General features: G+C 41.0%; 1 protein-coding gene across 1 annotated transcript in view; it reads left to right on the top strand.

Annotated features, from left to right (window-relative positions):
- The window catches only part of ERN2 (endoplasmic reticulum to nucleus signaling 2), an 886,535-nt gene that overhangs the window by 373,415 nt on the left and 494,971 nt on the right, over window positions 1-18,149 (top strand). Inside the window, exon 7 of the mRNA XM_044089233.1 lies at window positions 11,289-11,390. Coding sequence (XP_043945168.1) covers window positions 11,289-11,390 — 102 coding nt within the window. The remainder of the gene's footprint in view (window positions 1-11,288; window positions 11,391-18,149) is intronic.

The following is an 18,149-nucleotide window of genomic DNA, read 5'->3' as shown; positions in this document are numbered from 1 at the left end:
TAAAACAGTATCTCAGAGGAGCCAAAAATTTAAGGCCTCCCAGGAGAGCACCAACTCCTGCATGGGACCTCAATTTTGTGCTGGAAAAACTCACCCTGCCTCCTTTTGAACCAGCAGCTACTGCCGCTATAAAATGTCTTTCTTGGAAGACAGCTTTTCTTTTGGCAGTCACTTCAGCTAGAAGGGTTTCAGAACTACAGGCTCTCATGGCAGTGGAGCCTTTCATTATTTTTTACCCAGACAGGGTGGCCCTCAGGACCAATCCTTCTTTTATGCCTAAGGTGGTATCCAGTGTGGCTCTTAATCAGACCATTCACCTGCCAACTTTTTTCCCAAATCTGCAGAACAAGGGGGAGCTAATTCTGCATTCATTGGATGTACACAGACAACTAAGATTCTACTTAAACAGACCAAATCTCTAAGAAAGTCTGAGCAACTACTGGTAGCATTTGCTGCAGGATCAGAGGGAAAGGCTATATCAAAGCAGAGTATTTCTAAATGGATAAGCCATTGCATTCGTTTCTGCTACTTGCACCATGGTAAACCTGTGCTCGAGGGGATCAGATCCCATTCCACCAGGGCTGCCTCTACTTCAGCAGCTTTTCTCAGAGGGGTCCCTACCAGAGACGTTCCAGAAGCTGCTACTTGGAGCTCAGTTCATACGTTCACAAAGCATTATCATTTACCTCTCTTCTCTAAATCCAGGGCAGGCTTTGCCACTGCAGTCCTGCAGGGCCTTATAGCTGCTCCTAATGCTATTTAGTTCCATCCTCCCTTCCATAGCTTTGGGATTCTACCCTAATGTAATGACTGCAACAGTGAAATACAAAGAACATAGTACAGTTGTGTACACTTACCATAAATGTAGATGTTTGAGTGTATTCACTGTTGCAGTCTGGGTTACCCACCCGCCAGCCCCCTTTCTATACCTTTTCTTTCCTTCACTATACTCAAAAGCCTTTGTGGTGTATTTGCTTTTAGCTGAAGGTAAATTTTATGTTTCTAAGGTGCATTTATATATTTACAGTTTATATATATATTTTTGCTCCCCATTTGGGGGGCACCTGACATATGGGGCAAGAAAAACTGATTAAAATGGCGTCGGCTGCATGTTTTATACCCCTGATGACCTGACATCATGGAAGAGGAGACAGCAACTGATGCAGGACCCAAGACTTTGTTATTCAGGCCGACTGAGGGCAACCTGCCAGCAGATTACCCAAATGTAATGACTGCAACAGTGAATACACTCGAACATCTACATTTATGGTAAGTGTACACAACTGTACTTTTTGCATCCAGGAAGAAAGAGGTCATTGTCTCCCTGTACTTTTCCCTCATTAGGCCAATCATTGAGTACAATGCCTCATTTGGCATGCACCTCACTAGACACCTGCAACAACTGGAGACGCCACAGAAGTACCTCACAAAGAGGATCCTAGGCCTTAAACACTTGTCCTATATGGACAGACTCAAAAAACTCCCAAGTATTCTCTGTCTCATATCGCCTACTTAGAGGAGATCTCTGCTGGACTTACAAAGCCAAGTCTGACCCAGCTCTGTTAGAAATGCTACATCTAAAGAAATCCATATCCCTCCACACCACATGTTGCAGAGACCTCAACCTCATTACCACAATCAACAGAACATGCTGGAGGGACAGGTTCATAACCCAGAGACTGCCCATGCTATGGAATAGACTTCCCATACATGTCAAGCAGAGCACCTCACTGGCCATGTTCAAGAGAAATCTTGATGAGTGGATGGGAAATAGAAAATTCACCCCGGGGATCACTCCAGTGGCTTTACTAGAAAGAGGCACTGGGAACTAAGATCAGGTGGCACAATGCCAGGGTAATCCTATGGGCTAGGCTTGTAAAGGCTCCAGGGCCATTAGCTTAGTACACACCTATGAACCTATAAAAGTACCCTGAATCTTGCAAAGGTTCGATTACATTCATTTCACTATCCTCCTTCACTTCGGCTACCTCCTCCTTCCTCTGCAATTCACCTTCAGTTCCACTCTGCAAACCACCATTTTTCTGACTCCATTTCCTTCTGCAAACTCATCTCCTCCTTCTGCCAGTCACCCAGCATAAACACTCGCTGCCTCCATCTACCCTCCAGGTTCTCTGAGCCACCTTCGCACCCAGAACGGAAACCGGAAGTGTAGCAGCAAAACATTTCCTCAATATCCAAAAAGAGTAAGGGAAGTTCCCAGATGTCAAGGCCAAATTTCACCTAGTCATAGAAATAGCACATTGATTCTGCCCTGAAAAAAGGCCAGTAACCTAGTGGGACGAACTTCATCAATAAAAGGATAAATGAAATAAATAAATAAACGAGTTGTTCCTTGCAATAGTTTTATTTGTTGTAAGTAGGAGAGCAGGCAAAATATCTTTCCAAAACTCTTGGTAGGTAATTTTAAGTCCAAAAGCAGATCAGCTCAGTTAAAGAGCACACAGGTAAGCAGTGCTGGTGTGACATCAAATATTTTATTCCACATAGATTTCAGTCAGTTTAGTGCTTTGGCCCAAACAGCATTCAAAGCTGAAAAGTGTTATAATCACAACAATTAAATACTTAGATGGTCCTCCATCTTATTTTAGACAACCAAGTCGCCATAAAAATTCAGTCAAGCCAACACATCCAGATAGAGCGACCAGATGCAACCTAAAGCAGATCCCTGCTCAGAAGGTCCCAGTTCGTACCATTAAAAAGTCTGGAAGTTAAAGATGCCCTGGCTTCATTCCTTTTTAAAGCAGTATCACAGATGGAGATTTTGTCACATTTTACTTTTCAGGTTATATTTCAGAAGAGACCTGTTTATATTGTGTTTTATTTAAAATATCCAGCTACTGGAATCTGTTCTAAACTTTTTTCCGATAATGATGTTCCAGAAGAGTGACTCAAATGCCTACCTTATCTGCTGGCATCATTAAAACTGATGCATCGATCTGAGTTACTGGATGGCAAGTTGGAAAGATTAAATTGTTAGGCTAATAGCTGGATCTGTGATTTTTTGTAAGAGAAAGGTCAGGGAGAGATCATCACACCTAAACCTCATAATAGTAATCATTTTGAAAGAGGTATGGTTAATGTAAATTGCAATTTGGACTGCATGTGTGGGGTGAGGGCTCAAATGATACCAATGTTATTTGTTCACTGTGTATGACATTTAAAGGGCAATATCAGAAATATTGTTCATAGTTCTGAAGACCTTGTAGATAGAAATGTATGCAGTCCATGGACAGAATGCAGAAGAGGGACAGTAAATTGATCAGGATATGTGACGACTAAAGCCTGAAGAAAGGCAGCAGGTGTTAGTTGTATACAGTTTAGAGGAAACAGTAGGACAGGACCATTATATGGACTCTTGGTATCATCAGGGATCAGACTGGGATAGAGTTAAGAAGTAAGAATAGAAAGGGCTGATTCCAACAGATTAACAATGTCCAGGCCCTCACTAAGGAAAAAGGAGGTATGGGACCCTCAGTGGTGATGGCAACACTGTACTCAAAGTAAGATTAAAGTACTTGAAGAACTTCAACAGCATTAACATATCTGGGGGGTATCTATAGCATGAACAGAGTTAGAAAGGCCCATTTAGTATTAGCAAGTGTAATACAGCTGGGATCTTACGAAATTATAAAAATCATCTTCTCATCAACAGGATTAACAAAGTTTGAAGGTCTTTGTTAGGATTACTAGAATAAACCGACCAATAGCCATGTTGATGGAGTTATGCGGTGTAAAGAGCTTTAATCAGTTTCAGGGGTCCCTCTGCAGGTTTATAGGTATCTTGACAGTCCTGTCAAAAGTACATGCAATCAGGAGACATTGAGTAAGATGAATGCAGTCAGGGGGCCCCAACAGAATTAATGAGGGGAAAACATAGTGGAAATAAAGGTGGCATGTGAGCCAAAAATAATGAAGACATTCAAAAGTACTCAAAAATATTAAATATGTTTCTGAAATAGAGTCATCCCCTGTTGGTTTAACTGAATCAGGCAGTCCACAGTAGAGTTAGTGAAATCATGAAGCCTACTTCTTGATTAACCATCTCCCCACATAATAGAGTTTTACCCGTACCCCTCCCATCTGGGTTTATTTTTCATTGCAGCCAGTGATGCACTTGAATTTTTTTAGTGGAGTAGTAGTTGTAACCCTTGTGGGTTATTTATCCCATTATATCCCATTATGTCCAATTATATCCATTGTGACTATGAAGAGCCAAATGGAGGACTGAATTACCAGTGACCAGAGATTTTTTCCCTCTGTAGAAGTATCCTGTGATAGATATCAGAAGGCTACCTCTGGACTCATACATTGTGGCCGTGCCTGTATGGGGATGGCATACCTAGATGGCAAAATTAGTGATGTGACCTCATCACAACAGGACTAAGGCTGTGTATTGCATGCAGGAACAGTAAGGTAAAATCATGGCATTTAAGAAAAAAATCTGACCTCTCTCATATATGATTGTCTCCCAGCACTCATCTCCTGCCCTCCCTCCTGAACAGCATAACAAAATGAATAGGTCAGTAATGTGTTGAGAGGGGCAGGGATTCAAGGCTGTTATGGGTAATAAATAGAAAAAAATCCATTTTTGCCCTTTTATGTAGTAATTATATACAGTGATGCACAGAGAAAAGTATTAGATTAGGGCCCAGGTCAGCTGTTGAGATTGGGGCCCCATAATGAGCCTGGATTAAAGTTCTCATATTTAGTGAGGGGAACTCTGAGCATCTAGATGTTCTCTGAAGCATTTTATTTCTTTTTTGAGAGAGAATGTCCATGTTAACTCTTATTTTCGGCTGAGCAGAATATATCTTTGTGCCCTCAGTATATATGTGTACATGTGCACAGATAAAATTGATGATGATTTTTTTCACAAATGCACATACACATACAGACACTGCATTCTGACAGAACCCACAGATAAAGCCTTACAGAGAGGGGGAGGACATGCAGACTCAGCACAAAGTTCATAGGTTCATAGGTTCATAGGTTCATACTAGGGCATAAAGGCTATCTGCATTGCATTAAGCCTAGCCTAGGCTTTATAGTTTTTCGCCTTTTAAGCTAGTTTAGAATAAAAATCTGTTTCTCCATTTTTCTGTGCCTCTTGACAGCAGTATCTGCTATCTCTGCCCCATCCCCATCCATTGATCTCCATTGGTCAAGAACAAGGCCAGCTAAGGCTACTGCTCCGAGTCCTTGTACCGGGATTTTTCCACAGCATATAGGGTCTCTCTGGGTGAATCTGTCCCCCCTCCAGCATGTTCTATTTAAGTCCGTGGGTTTGGGCCCCGCCCTTCTGGTTCTGAGGGTTCTGATTTTTTTTTTTTGACTATCTGCAATCATTTCATCTTTATGGGCCTTATATTATATGTCAGGCACAGGTCACCTCTGAGCAAGCGGTATGAGACTGAATAAAGCTGAGTTCTTTCAGGTCAGCATAAGACATATTTTTTGAGACCCTATCCTTTTTGGTGAGAACTTTTTGGGCCTTTTCAAGCTGCATCAGGGTGTGGGGTCAGATACATTCGAACGGGGCATGTACTCAATCATAGGGTCTAATGAGTGATGAGTACAGGGTGACCTCCTTGATCTACCCTGTGGGACACCACACTGACAACTACTGGTGTGAGTCTGCTGTCTAGCTCCAGCAACCAACCTCTGACCCTGTCTGTTTTGTCGCAGTTTGCAACCAATCTTTCATGTTGTGTTACATGGGTTTAGTGATGAGTTGAGTTGCCAGGAGCTCGGAGGTAGTATTGTAGGGTGAAGCCCTTCCAGGTGGCCTTAGTAGGCTGTATGGTTCTTTCTTCCCTCATCAAAGTCAACCAAGTTTAAGAAAACAAAAAACCAAGTTACAAAGGCAGGATAGGTTGGATCAAAGTCTGCAGGTCTCTTTATCCAAAGTCTGCAAGTTCCTCCCTATGTCTTTATTTATGAGTTTATACAGTCCTCTCTCCATGGCTTAATAAGTATTCTGCTGTCTGTGGAGGCACACATTATGAAGTGAAGGGTCGCACATGAGCACCGCACAGTCAGCCGTATGCCACTCCTGGGTGAGTCCCAGGTGAGGCTAAGATTGTGTCTAACTGTGGGTTTAATTTTCCGTTAGTTTCATATGAAGCACACAGGGGGGACACCATCGTCCCATGGATGGCTGTGTTTTGCCTTAGTGAGGCAGTTCTCACCTGGGCGAGGAGAGTGAGGGGTTGCTACAATCCCTCTGAATAGATATCTCCTCTGGGGGGAGGGGGGGGAGAATTTTGCACTGAACCATCGTCAGCTATTGTGTTAGCAATGTGTGTAGGTTCAGTAATTTTTTCATTTCATTTTGAACTAAAACTGATTCTATCTGGGATTTTCCTCTAGTCTAACAAAAGAAAGCTTTATGATTGTCTATTAAGAGTCTTTTATGATTTTTCTGATTTTTCTGCTGATTTGCCTTTTTATGATTTTATTTGATTTTTTACTTTTACTTATAAAAGGTGTCTTACCTTTCAAGGATTTTTTTTGCTCTATCTGTGTAGCTTCCCTCCTTTGTTGTAGAGCTTGTTTATGGCTGGGGTCCACCAGACTGGTTTGGGATTGCCTGATCCATGCAGTCCTGTAGGTGCTGGTAGAAGGCATTTGTAAGTGATTCAGCGGTTTGAGTAATTCAAGTAAGTCAAACATGAGTTGAGTAAGTCAAACATGAGTTGTGTCTTTACTGTGTTTGTCAAATATCACAATGGTACTAGTTTCAGCTCCTTTCACCCACAGTCTGACCAAATCAAGTATACTAATTCTACTAGCGTGCACCTATTGTGAAGAGGTGATCTAAGCCATGATGGTAGTTTAATTACCCACCAGGTATAGCTAGTTTATTGACTGCGTAGACCTCAGGTGTTTGATTATATTGAATAAAAAAATGGCTATAGTAATGAAAGATGCTGACGTCTGTGCAGTCACTGAGATGTGGATCAAGGCTGTGGATAGCACCCCTGCTGTGCAAGGCTACAATGCCTTCCACATGTTCAGACCTCAAAATGAGTGTGAAAGAACCAAAGGTGGAGTTGTATTCATCTTCATTAAAGCCAAGTACAACTTAAGACTGGTCAAACAGTATGACTCTCAAACTACTCCATGTCCAATTAACTATAGGCAAAATCCCCTACCCACATCATTGCTAGCTATAGGACCCCCACCATGAACCAAGAAAAGTACACCACCTACCTGGACTTACTGGATTCACTCCCCATACAGCCTAATACCTTAGTCATGGGAGATTCTAACTATCCAGCCATTGACTGGGTGACATACATGAGCATGAACATGCTTGCCCAGAGGTTCCTAGACTTTGTTAATGCAAATGCTCTGGAACAGATAATCTGCAGCCCCATAAGGGACTGAAATGCCCTAGACGTAATACTCACCAACATGGGGGAATCACTGCACTCCCCCTGTGTGTGATGCTTTCCCCGGTAAGGTTGGACCATAAATCAGTCTCGTTCCTAGTAACTATTGAACCTGTCACCACCACAGAAGTAAAAAAACTAAAAAACTTTTCTAAAGTAAATTACAGCCTACTAAGTGATGGTATAAAAAGCTTTATACCCACCGCAATCACAGACAACAATGACTGCTATTCAGTGGTGTACACAAATCCCATATATAAACACTTGATATACTCTGCTCTGCCTGACCAGATTAACAGTAGGTCCTCTTGAAAAAACAAGCCACTCTGGTGGGCCTCAGGTGTAAACAGATTGTATAACAAAAGGAAGAAACTGTCTAAGAACAGGAGGTAACTGTCTCTGCACAGGAAGAATTCCCTCCACAGCTTGAACAAGCAAATCACAAATCTTGTAAAGTCTTCTAAAGCTAATTATGAAGGTAAAATAGCATCCCTAGCTAGTGAGATACTCATAAGATGTTATTTAACTACATCTGAAATCTAAAAAGGAATGCCCAGGTATGTGCCGAACTGGTAGAATATGGTACCTCTCATACTGTAACAGAGGAAATTGTCAACCTACTAGCTGACAGATTTAGTGCAAACTTCACCCCCCTGTTCCCACCAGCCATACCTCAAAGCATACCTGATATCAGTCCTCTGCCTAGTATCTCTAGAGATTGGGTCCTGTCTGTGCTCTCCAAGGCTAGAAACATACCCTGAATAGGACCAGATAATATCCCAGGTTGCTTATTAAGCAGTCTAAAACAGGACCTAGCTGACCCACTTGGCATTCTCTTTAACCATAGCCTGAGAACTGGCTTTGTTCCAGTAGAGTGGAGAACAGCATCAGTAATCCCTTTGCACAAAGGGGGGAGCCATCAACCAACCCTGGCAACTATAGACCCATAACTCTAACCAGCTTCATTTGCAAGGCCATGGAAAAAGTCATCATGGAACTTATCAACAAAGACATAGGTGACCTTCAAACTCTAGACCCAAACCAGTTTGGCTTTGTTATGGCTAGATCATGCTTATTAAACATAGCAGACTTCTTCAAGAAAGTCACCAAAGTCCTAGATGAAGGTAAGACAGTGCATACTGCCTGTCTTGGCCTACACAATGCTTTTGACATAATCTTCCACTCAGGTATCATTGAGAAATTCTCCCATTTAGGGATTAACCCTTACATCACTAGATGGGTAGCCAATTGGCTCACCAGCAGAACACATACTGTCAAAGCTGGTAACTCCAGCTTTACCAGTAGACCTGTCACCAGTAGTGTACCACAAGGATCTGTGCTGTGCCCTTTACTGTTTGGAATCTGTTTCACGGAAGTGCAGGCTAAAGTAGACGGCCTTTGGTTTACAAGGTTTGCTGATTATTGCAAATTGGGTGCAGTCATTGAGTCCCCAACGATGTTAACATATTACAGGAGGGGCTAACATAGACAAATGACTGGTGCCAAATTCACAGTCTAAAATGAAATGCAAAAAAGTGCATTATTATCTCCTTTGACAAGGCAGAATTCCCTGCTAATTACAGTATTGACACCACCCTCCTAAGTTCAAACCCAGTGATGCGAGATCTGGGAACACATGTAGATGGCAATCTGAACTTCGACCACCAGGTTTCTACAGTTGTAAGAAAAGCCTTCTACATTGCACATCTCATAAGTAAGGGCATTGCATCCAGGTCTAAGGATGTTTATAATTCCACTGTATTCGACCCTCATCAGACCATTAATAGAGTACAATACTCCCTTCTGCCTGTACCTCACCAGACACCTGCAGCTGCTGGAGAGACTACAGAGGTTTCTCACCAAGAAAATACAGGGGCTCCAAACCATGACTTATGTGGATAGACTGAAAGCCCTGTCACTGTACTGTGTATCATATAGGCTGCTGTGAGGCGACTTATGCCTGGCCTACAGGGCAATCTGTGACCCTGCGTTAATGGATGTGCTGCACCTCTGCAAGTCAAATGGCACAAGAGTAACTCACTCTAGAGATCTTAACCTAGACTGTAACAGTAACAGAACATGCTGCATCTCCCAGTGATTGCCACTACTCTGGAATAAACTTCCAATTCACATGAAGCCAGGCTCTTCACTGACCCCATTCAAGTGTAACCTAGACAACACTGTGGTGAAGTGGCACACTGAGATTCTGGGCTATGTGTTATTTGGGTTGTGTTGGGGTGGAGTTTGCTTGCTTTTCTGCTTTGGAGGATCTGTTTATGAATTAAAGAAAATGAAAATTCTTAAGTATTATTGTAGCTGTTGACATCCCCACACACATAAACTCACTCACACTATTTCAGGGAAGGGAGCTTCTGGTCAACTGTTAGTTCCCAGGCAGCAGTCACTTATCCTGTATAAACATCTCAAAAAATGATAAATTGCCAAGGAAGAACAATGGGTATTGCATGTGGAATCAGGTAAACTACTTCAGCTGGAATTTGCACTATATTCTGCATTGTATGTAGGATTTATTCTAGCTAGGCTATACAGCTCTCTTATCAGCATTTTCTAGCAGTTTTATTTAGGAGTTAAAACAGTGAGCTGTAAAACAAGCCTATATCATGATGTTATGAGCTTAAATTCTACAGTTTATATCCATATGTCGTGCAGCTCTGAGTAAATCATTTGAACACATCAGAGCAGGTTACTACTGAAAGCAGAGTTAATATCCAGAAAGTCTTATCAAGTTAACAAAGAGTAATATAAAAATAATGTGAAGCTGCACATGTAGCAAGTAGTAAAGATATGTGGTCTTCAGTAGCAGCTGATGGGTGCTATCCTGACAAGAGCGGATGGGAATGCAGGGACACTGGGCATAGAGTGACATGGCTATGAAATAATTGTATAGGGTGGTGCATGGAATGAGGAGTGAATGTATAAGGTAATTCAGGAGGGAGGCGGACATATAGGATGATGCAGTAAATGAAGAGGCCATATAGGGTAATGAAGATGATTAGCAGACATATAAAATGATGCAGGAGGGAGGTGATAAAAAGAATGAGGTAAGCATATAAGATGATGCAGACACTGAGCTGGATGTAACATCAGTGGTATTGTTATCATATATAATCCCTACTCACTCTCCAGCCATGACCCCATACCGTAACCCCACAATCATTGTATGGAACCTTTCCATTTAACTCTCAGTGAACTGACTGCTCAGTTATCTTTAGAATGTAAGATACAGATTTGGAAACAAACTTCAGAAAGAGAATGGTTGTTATGGGAGGAAAGACAGCAGAATTTTTTACTCCACTGCCATCCTTGGATGTGTGGAGGTGGGTGTACAGCACCATATTTACCCCATCTCCTTGGTGGTTGCTGACTGGGGGCAGTTTATTAAGGGGGAGCACATACCTTTCATGTGTCATATGAGTGGCTCTCTTTGCCATATACCATGCACTGCACCATTGTTTAGTAATGAAAACATACTGCACACAACTCTTTGTATCACTCAGATGCCAAAAGTGCTCTTTCACTGTACTTTTTTATACTTAGTGGGAGATGAACTGAGACTGAGCTCAAGTAACAAGTAAAAAGCCAGGTGCCAGTGCAGCAGGAAACAAGGGCATTGTGGAGAACATGGGGTATACAAAGTCAGGTGCCAGTGCCGAAGGAAACAAGGGCATCATGTAGAACATGAGGTATACAAAGTCAGGTGCCAGTGCAGAAGGAAACAAGAGCATTGTGGAGAACATGGGATATATCTAACAATGTACATTTAGCTCAATAAATGATTGTTTAATTTTAAACTTACTGCATATTCACAGAAAGTACCAGAAGTGCATCATTCTGTTCTTAATTCTTCTACAGAGTACATGATCACAATGTATGATACAAAAACACGAGAACTTCGGTGGAATGCCACATATCATGACTATTCAGCTCCACTGTATGATGAAAATCATGATTATAGTAAGTAACCAGAGTATAACAGAATGTTATCCCTACTAGGAGAATGGCAGATATGAAGCATTTCTGAATTTTATGCAATCTTGGCTCTTTTTTAAAATGTGTAAATGTGAACTTGATCATAGTTGTCTTTCTTAGAAGTGTATCTCATTTACAGAATGCAGTCAGCTTGTCATCTTAAACCACTGTCACAGTCTGGTTACTGTATAAAAAGAAGTGTACATGGGCTGGGTGCCAGTAAGTATAAACACTAACTACAAAAAATGAGTCAGAGCTCAGCAAACCATGGAAGAAAAGTCCAAAACAAGTTTATTGCAGAATACTACTAATGTGTGTTTGCATATTTCTTCATCAAGTAGTTATAAAATTTTAAATCCATTTCATCATCAAATACAGAATGGAGCACTGCATGATCTTTATGTCAAAAATTAGAACTTAAAGACATATGCATCATTATTCAAATGAGCAAATTATAAATAATTCAAATTAAAACATTAATGTCTCATTCCCTTTTATTTCAAAATAGGTTTTAATGACAAATAATCATTTAATCCTGGTTAGTTATAAGCTCAGGTTCTAAAGTCCATCTTAACTTATGAGCTTTGGTGTTATTTAATAGGTCCCTCCTCTTATATTAGGTTGATTTTTTTTCTAATGCTTGAAATTTAAAACCAAGTATTGCATCATTATCAATAATATGTCTGGCTAAAGCATTACTGATTTTAGCAGTACAGCAGTACAAATGATGCATGTGGAGCACATATGAAAGAGACATCTCCGAAAAATGGTACAGTACCATCTACAAATGCATTAAATTTCACTGACTGGAGTGAATTTCTGCTATTATCTGTCCCTATATCATCCACCCATTTTCAGAGTACACAGACACAGGGACAAAACGTGGGCAGAAGAGGAATAAAAGGTCGAAGAAAAAAAAAAAGTGTCCGTCGAAACAGAGGCGTGACTTTATGCAGCATGATGATGATCTTTCTGAATTAATTTGAGTGTTTTTGAGAACAGACTACTATAAAAAGGATTCACTTTTATTCCTGCCACTGATAGCAGAATGAATGATGAGCTACTGGACTTGCATTTGTTTATACATAACCTTGACCTGAAATTGTTTAAAGGAAATGCATCTGTATCTCGATTTAAGGAACCCAGTTTATTTACTGCTATGGACTCACCTGTAACAGCATCTTTTCTGAACGTATGTGAGAGTGATTTCTGGGAATATTTTAGACCAACAAGTAGAGCAGTGTGTAAAACAAAAAAGGAGTTAATAAGAACAAATTCTATAACTTGAATTCAAATGAAAGGGCCACTTTAAAAAAACTGTAGCACAGCTCTGTCTGCTATAGTATTAAAATAAACTGATAAAGGGGGGCGGGGGTATTGTTGGTCTGATAAATGAAATGTTGAATGATGCAGCAGTGTATAATATCATTCATAAGTTTGAAATTAATAAGTTACTAACACATTTGAAATCCAACTTATATGACTTCAACATAAATGGACTTATCGCTAATGATTTGTTTGAGTATTTTTATACAGCTAAGCCTGTTATACCTGAGTTATATGGACTCCCTAAGATGCATAAGAATAGCGAATGGCCACCAGTTAGGCTAATAGGTTTCCATTGCCCATCCTTTTCCAGAGATTATTTAATTATCATGAGAGAATGCTTAAAAATACATTTTGGGAAATCAAATGGTTTTGCAAGACACTAAACATTTTTAAATCAGTTTTATGTGAATGATATAGTAATAATCAGTACATTGATTTTATACTTGTAACCATAGATGTCAGATCTTTATTTACATAGATTCCCAACTCAAAGGTTTTGAATTTATTTGTGATTTATCAAGTTGCACAGATGCAACTAACTCAGAGATAAATATATTATGCATACTGCTTGAGTTGTTTTTTGAGAATAATATTTTTATATAAAATCAGATGTTTTATCTTCAAAAAACTGGGGTCACAATGGGCATGGCATGTGTCAATTCATATGCCAGTTTGGTTTTGATATCTGGCATGGAGAAAGGTGTTCATTAGAACAGTTTCATATGTATTTGGAAGACACAACAACATTTCTTAAATTTGAAATAAACTATTCTCAGCAGGAGATTGAATAATTAGATGTTAAATTATATAGAATGCCAGCAGGCCAACTCTAAACCACAATTTACAAGAAAAGCTTTGAAAGAAATTCATACTTGTATAGAAACAGCATGCATCGTAACAGTATTTTTAGGAATATACTATAAAGGCCAGTTAACGAGGGCATGTAGATTAACTACTAGTAACAAAGAGTTAAACAACACTATGAGTGAATTCTGCAAAGAATTTGCAGATAAAGGATATGATAGAAAAAGAAACTCTGGGAGCTTTGAAAGAGGTCGCCTCTGAATGTGAAGGGAATACCAAGCCATATTTCTCTATGCCAAATGATATTAAGTTAACAAAGGAAGAAAGTAAGAGTAATGATTTAAGATTCATATCTACCTTCTCCACAAATACAAATGAGATATGTAATCATCATCAGCTCCCCCTTTTCCCATTTTTCTACATGGGGTCGGGGTATCGTGTTAACTGTCACCAACTCTCTCGAGTCAGTGCCACACTCCTTCCTTCTTCAAAACTCATGCCTGACTGTCACAGATCTTCTTTCACACAGTCCATCCACCTCTTTGCTGGACGTCCTTGCTTCCTCTCACCTTCTTCCTGTCTGTCCCAAATCTTCCTCACCAGGTTGTCTTCTGCTTTTCTACACATGTGCCCAAACCACTGTAATATGTTCTCTTTGATCTTTTCTATAATTGGAGCTACTTTGGCTTCTGTTCTTATGTCCTCATTTTTTCGTCTGTCCCACAGTGTGCATCCTATCACCTTTCTCAGGCACTTCATTTCCATCACCTCTAGCTTCTTCAACTGTTTTGCCTTTACTGCCCAGGTTTCTGTACCATAGAGTAGTACTGGTCGCATCACTGTCTTGTACACCTTACTTTTCAGCTTCTTTGGCTTTCTTCTGTCATAGGCTACACCTGATACTCTATGCCAGTTGGCTGCAGCCCCTCTGATTCTAGCTTTGACCTCTTCATTCAAACTACTCTTCTCCTCAGCTACTCCTCCCAGATACTTGAAGCAGTTTACCTGTTCCACTATCTTCCCTTCTAGCCCTATTCTCAGCTTCTTCTGATTTCCCCAATTTGCTGCCATTACTACCATCTTATCTGTGCTTAGTTTCATCCCATGTGCCTTCAGATTTGCATTCCATTCTCCTATCTTGCTGAAGCTCTAGCTCAGAGTCTGCCTGTATTGCCACATCATCTGCATACAGTAGCTTTGTTGATCCATCCCCTCCAACCTGTTTGCTAATGGTAGTCCATCACCAATATGAACTGCAGTGGGCTCAGAGCTGAACCCTGACGTACACCCACACCCAATGGAAACCCCTCTGTGAGGCCGAACACTGTCTGTTCTTTAGTCATTGGGTCCTTGTACATAGCCTGCACTAATTCTACCAATGTTTCTGGGACTTCAAACCACTGCAGTACTGCCCAGATCAGCTTTCTTGGGACCCTGTCATATGCTTTGTTGAAGTCTAGGAATGCCCAGTTGGACTCTCTCCTCATCTCTAGCTTCTTCTCAAGTATCTGTCTCAATGCAAGCATCAGGTCAGTTGTGCTGCATCCTGATGTGAATCCAAACTGCTCATCTCCCATCTTATATTCTACTACTCTGCATATCTGTTTATCAATCACCCTCTCCAGAACTTTCATGCAATGTGATAGGAGTTTGATGCCTCTGTACTGCCCACAGTTGTGGATGTCCCCTTTGTTCTTGTACACTGGCATGAGTATGCTTATTCTCCAGTCATCTGGGATATGCCTTTCTCTCCACGCTGCTATTAATACCCTCGGGAGCCATTTTTCCCCTATCTCACCCAGCATCTTTATCATATCTGCTGTGACCTCATCTGACCCTGCTGCTTTCCATGACTTCATCTTCCTTAGTGCTGTTCTTACTTCTTCTAGGGTGGGCTCCTCCTCTTCTCTCATCGTAGGCTGTTTCTGGGGCAGTACAGTTTCTGTGGGGTTTTCTTCATTCAGAAGCTGCTGAAAATACTGCTTCCATCTGCCTTTGATGTCCTCTGGGCTGGTGAGCAAGTTGTTGCTGGCATCCCTTATGAAGGGTGTCTGACTGTCTTCTTTATCTTTCTGTCTTTGCCTTGCAACATGATACAGTTTCTTTGTGCCTCTTATTGAGTCACTTTCCAGAAGCTGGTACAGTGCCTCCGATGCCCTATTCTTTGCTATTGCAATTTCTTTCTTAGCTTCTTTGTTAGCCAACCAGTAGTCCTTTCTAGCCTGGTCAGTCTTTTTTTGTCTCCCACTTCTTCCTTCACTTCTTTTTTCTTTTGATGACTTCCTGGACTTCTGCATTCCAACACCAGCTTTCCTTATGTACCTTATTTCCATACGTGGCTCGGCCACATATCGTTTCTGTTAGTCCTAACACATGCTGTTTTTAGGCGCTGCCATTCTTCTTCAACTCCACCTATTTTCTCCTCTTCTTGGAGTGCTAGAGCCCTGAGTAATTCCTTGAACTGTTGTACTTTCTCTCCAGTCAACAACTTCCAGGTCTTTGTCCTGATCTCTGTTGACCTTAGAGCCTTCTCTGACCACTGCTTGCAGCTGATTGTGGCAACTAGTGGCAACTAGTGGTTTATGCTGTGGGCCGACTGTTTCACTGGGACTGACTTTGCAATCATGGATTCTGCCTCAGTGCCTTTTCCTTACTAGGAGGAAGTCCGCCTTAATTGCATGTTGACTACTCTTGTATGTGATCTTGAGACTGTCTCTCTTTCTGAACCATGTGTTGGCTACTATCAAGCCATTTGCCAGACAGAAGTCTAGAATGGCTTCTCCTTCTTTATTCCTGTTGTCCCACCCATGTGAACCCAGGCAGTCCTCATATCCTGTTCTGTCTGTCCCAGTATGTGCATTCAAGTCACCCATTATCAACACCAATTCATGTTGTCCTGCTTTATCTAGTAGGTTCTACAACTGCTGTCTGAATGCACTCTTTTCCTCACTATCACAACCCTGCTGTGGAGCATAGGCTGAGATTATGAATACTGCCCTATCATTACACTGGAGTCTGACTGCCATGAGTCTGTCATTAATTCTGATGATATCCCTTACTACCTCCTGAAGCCTCTCTCTTACCACAATTCCTACACCATTTCTAGCCTGCCCCCCACCTAAGTAGTAGACTCTGGATCCCAAGTCAAGTGGTATGCTGCACTGCCCTTCCATCTCATCTCCTGGATACATAGGATGTCCAGTCTCCTCCGTATCATCATGTCATCCACTTCCAAGCTGCGTTCTGTCAGTGAACCTACATTAAGCGTAGCAATTCTCAGTTCATGTTTGGCTGGTTGGTTGGTTTTACATCCAGCTTTCGCTCAACAGAGCTATCCTAGGCAACTGAGCTTTATGGCAGACACACACTGGCCAAAAAGAGCACATATACCCCTCCCACTGTTAGCACGTGTCCCTGGCGTGGGTCAGAGTAGGCCGGGTCCTCAACCCACTTATCACCGGTAACTACCCATGCCCATTTTTGGCGACATTAGTCAACATGACCAAATCACCTAGAGCCATATTTTACACAGTCTAGTGGCTAGCCCTGCCACGGCGCTCAGTCTGTGATCTGTGTTCTATCTTGATGATACTGCACACTACAGTAGATGCCCAAAGCGGTTGGTCTGTACAACTCTTCCCCCTATAGGGCACCATGTAAAGTCTGTGCTGCTGCCCGCAGCTCCATTCATTGGTGAGTTTGAAATGGAAACACTCAGCATGCTTTTTAGACATGGGAGAAACCCCACGGAGACACAGGGAGAACATGCAAACTCCAAACAGGCATTGGTCAGAGGTCAGGATCAAACCTTGTACTTGTGCATGAGAGGCGAAGACCTTAACCACCTTAACAGACCCTGGTGTAGCATGTATTATTGGGAATGTTCTTAAACTTTATTTTAGGAATGATAAAGAATTTAAAGAGAAGCTTATGCAACAGCAAAGGAAAGTTTATTAATAAATCTGTTAAAATGGGCACCTATAAATGCAGACACCAACTGTTATATCTGTAGTAAGACAGGGAATTACTGCCTTAAATATTATGTGGACTGTAATACAAAACATGTAGTATATGTGGCTAAGTGTACTTAATGCAGGACATATTACAGTAGAGTTGATTATCCAAACTAATTCGGGACCTAGGGTAGTTCAGATAATCAAACTGTTTGGATAATCAAACATATAATTGAACTGGATAAAAAACTGATGAACATTAAACAAGAAAAATAAAACAAATTTACTGTAAGTACAAAATGGTACTGTGCATTATTGTAGTACAAGCTCAAAGAACACGCACAAGCAAATACGTATAACGTTTACATATTCAGACTTTATGATTTTTCCTACCTGAAAACTTTGAAAGGCTGTGTTTGGATAATTGACGTTCTGGATATTCGATATTCGGATAATCAACTCTCTACTGTATGTGAGTAAACCCAATCAAATGTTCAAAGAATGCGTATATGAACATGTGACAGATATTATTAAATAGAAAACTAATAATGCTTTAGTCAGACATATTATCAATAAGGATACACACATGATTTTTACATTTCAAGTGTAAGAATGAATTCATCCTAATATAATGGGAGGGGATCTAGTAAATAACACT

Source organism: Protopterus annectens, chromosome 12.part0 (genome assembly GCF_019279795.1).
Source record: "Protopterus annectens isolate FY-2018-M chromosome 12.part0, PAN1.0, whole genome shotgun sequence".
NCBI lineage: Eukaryota > Metazoa > Chordata > Ceratodontiformes > Protopteridae > Protopterus > Protopterus annectens.
Note: the sequence above shows the minus strand (reverse complement) of the source record. Positions and strands in the feature narration are given on the sequence as shown.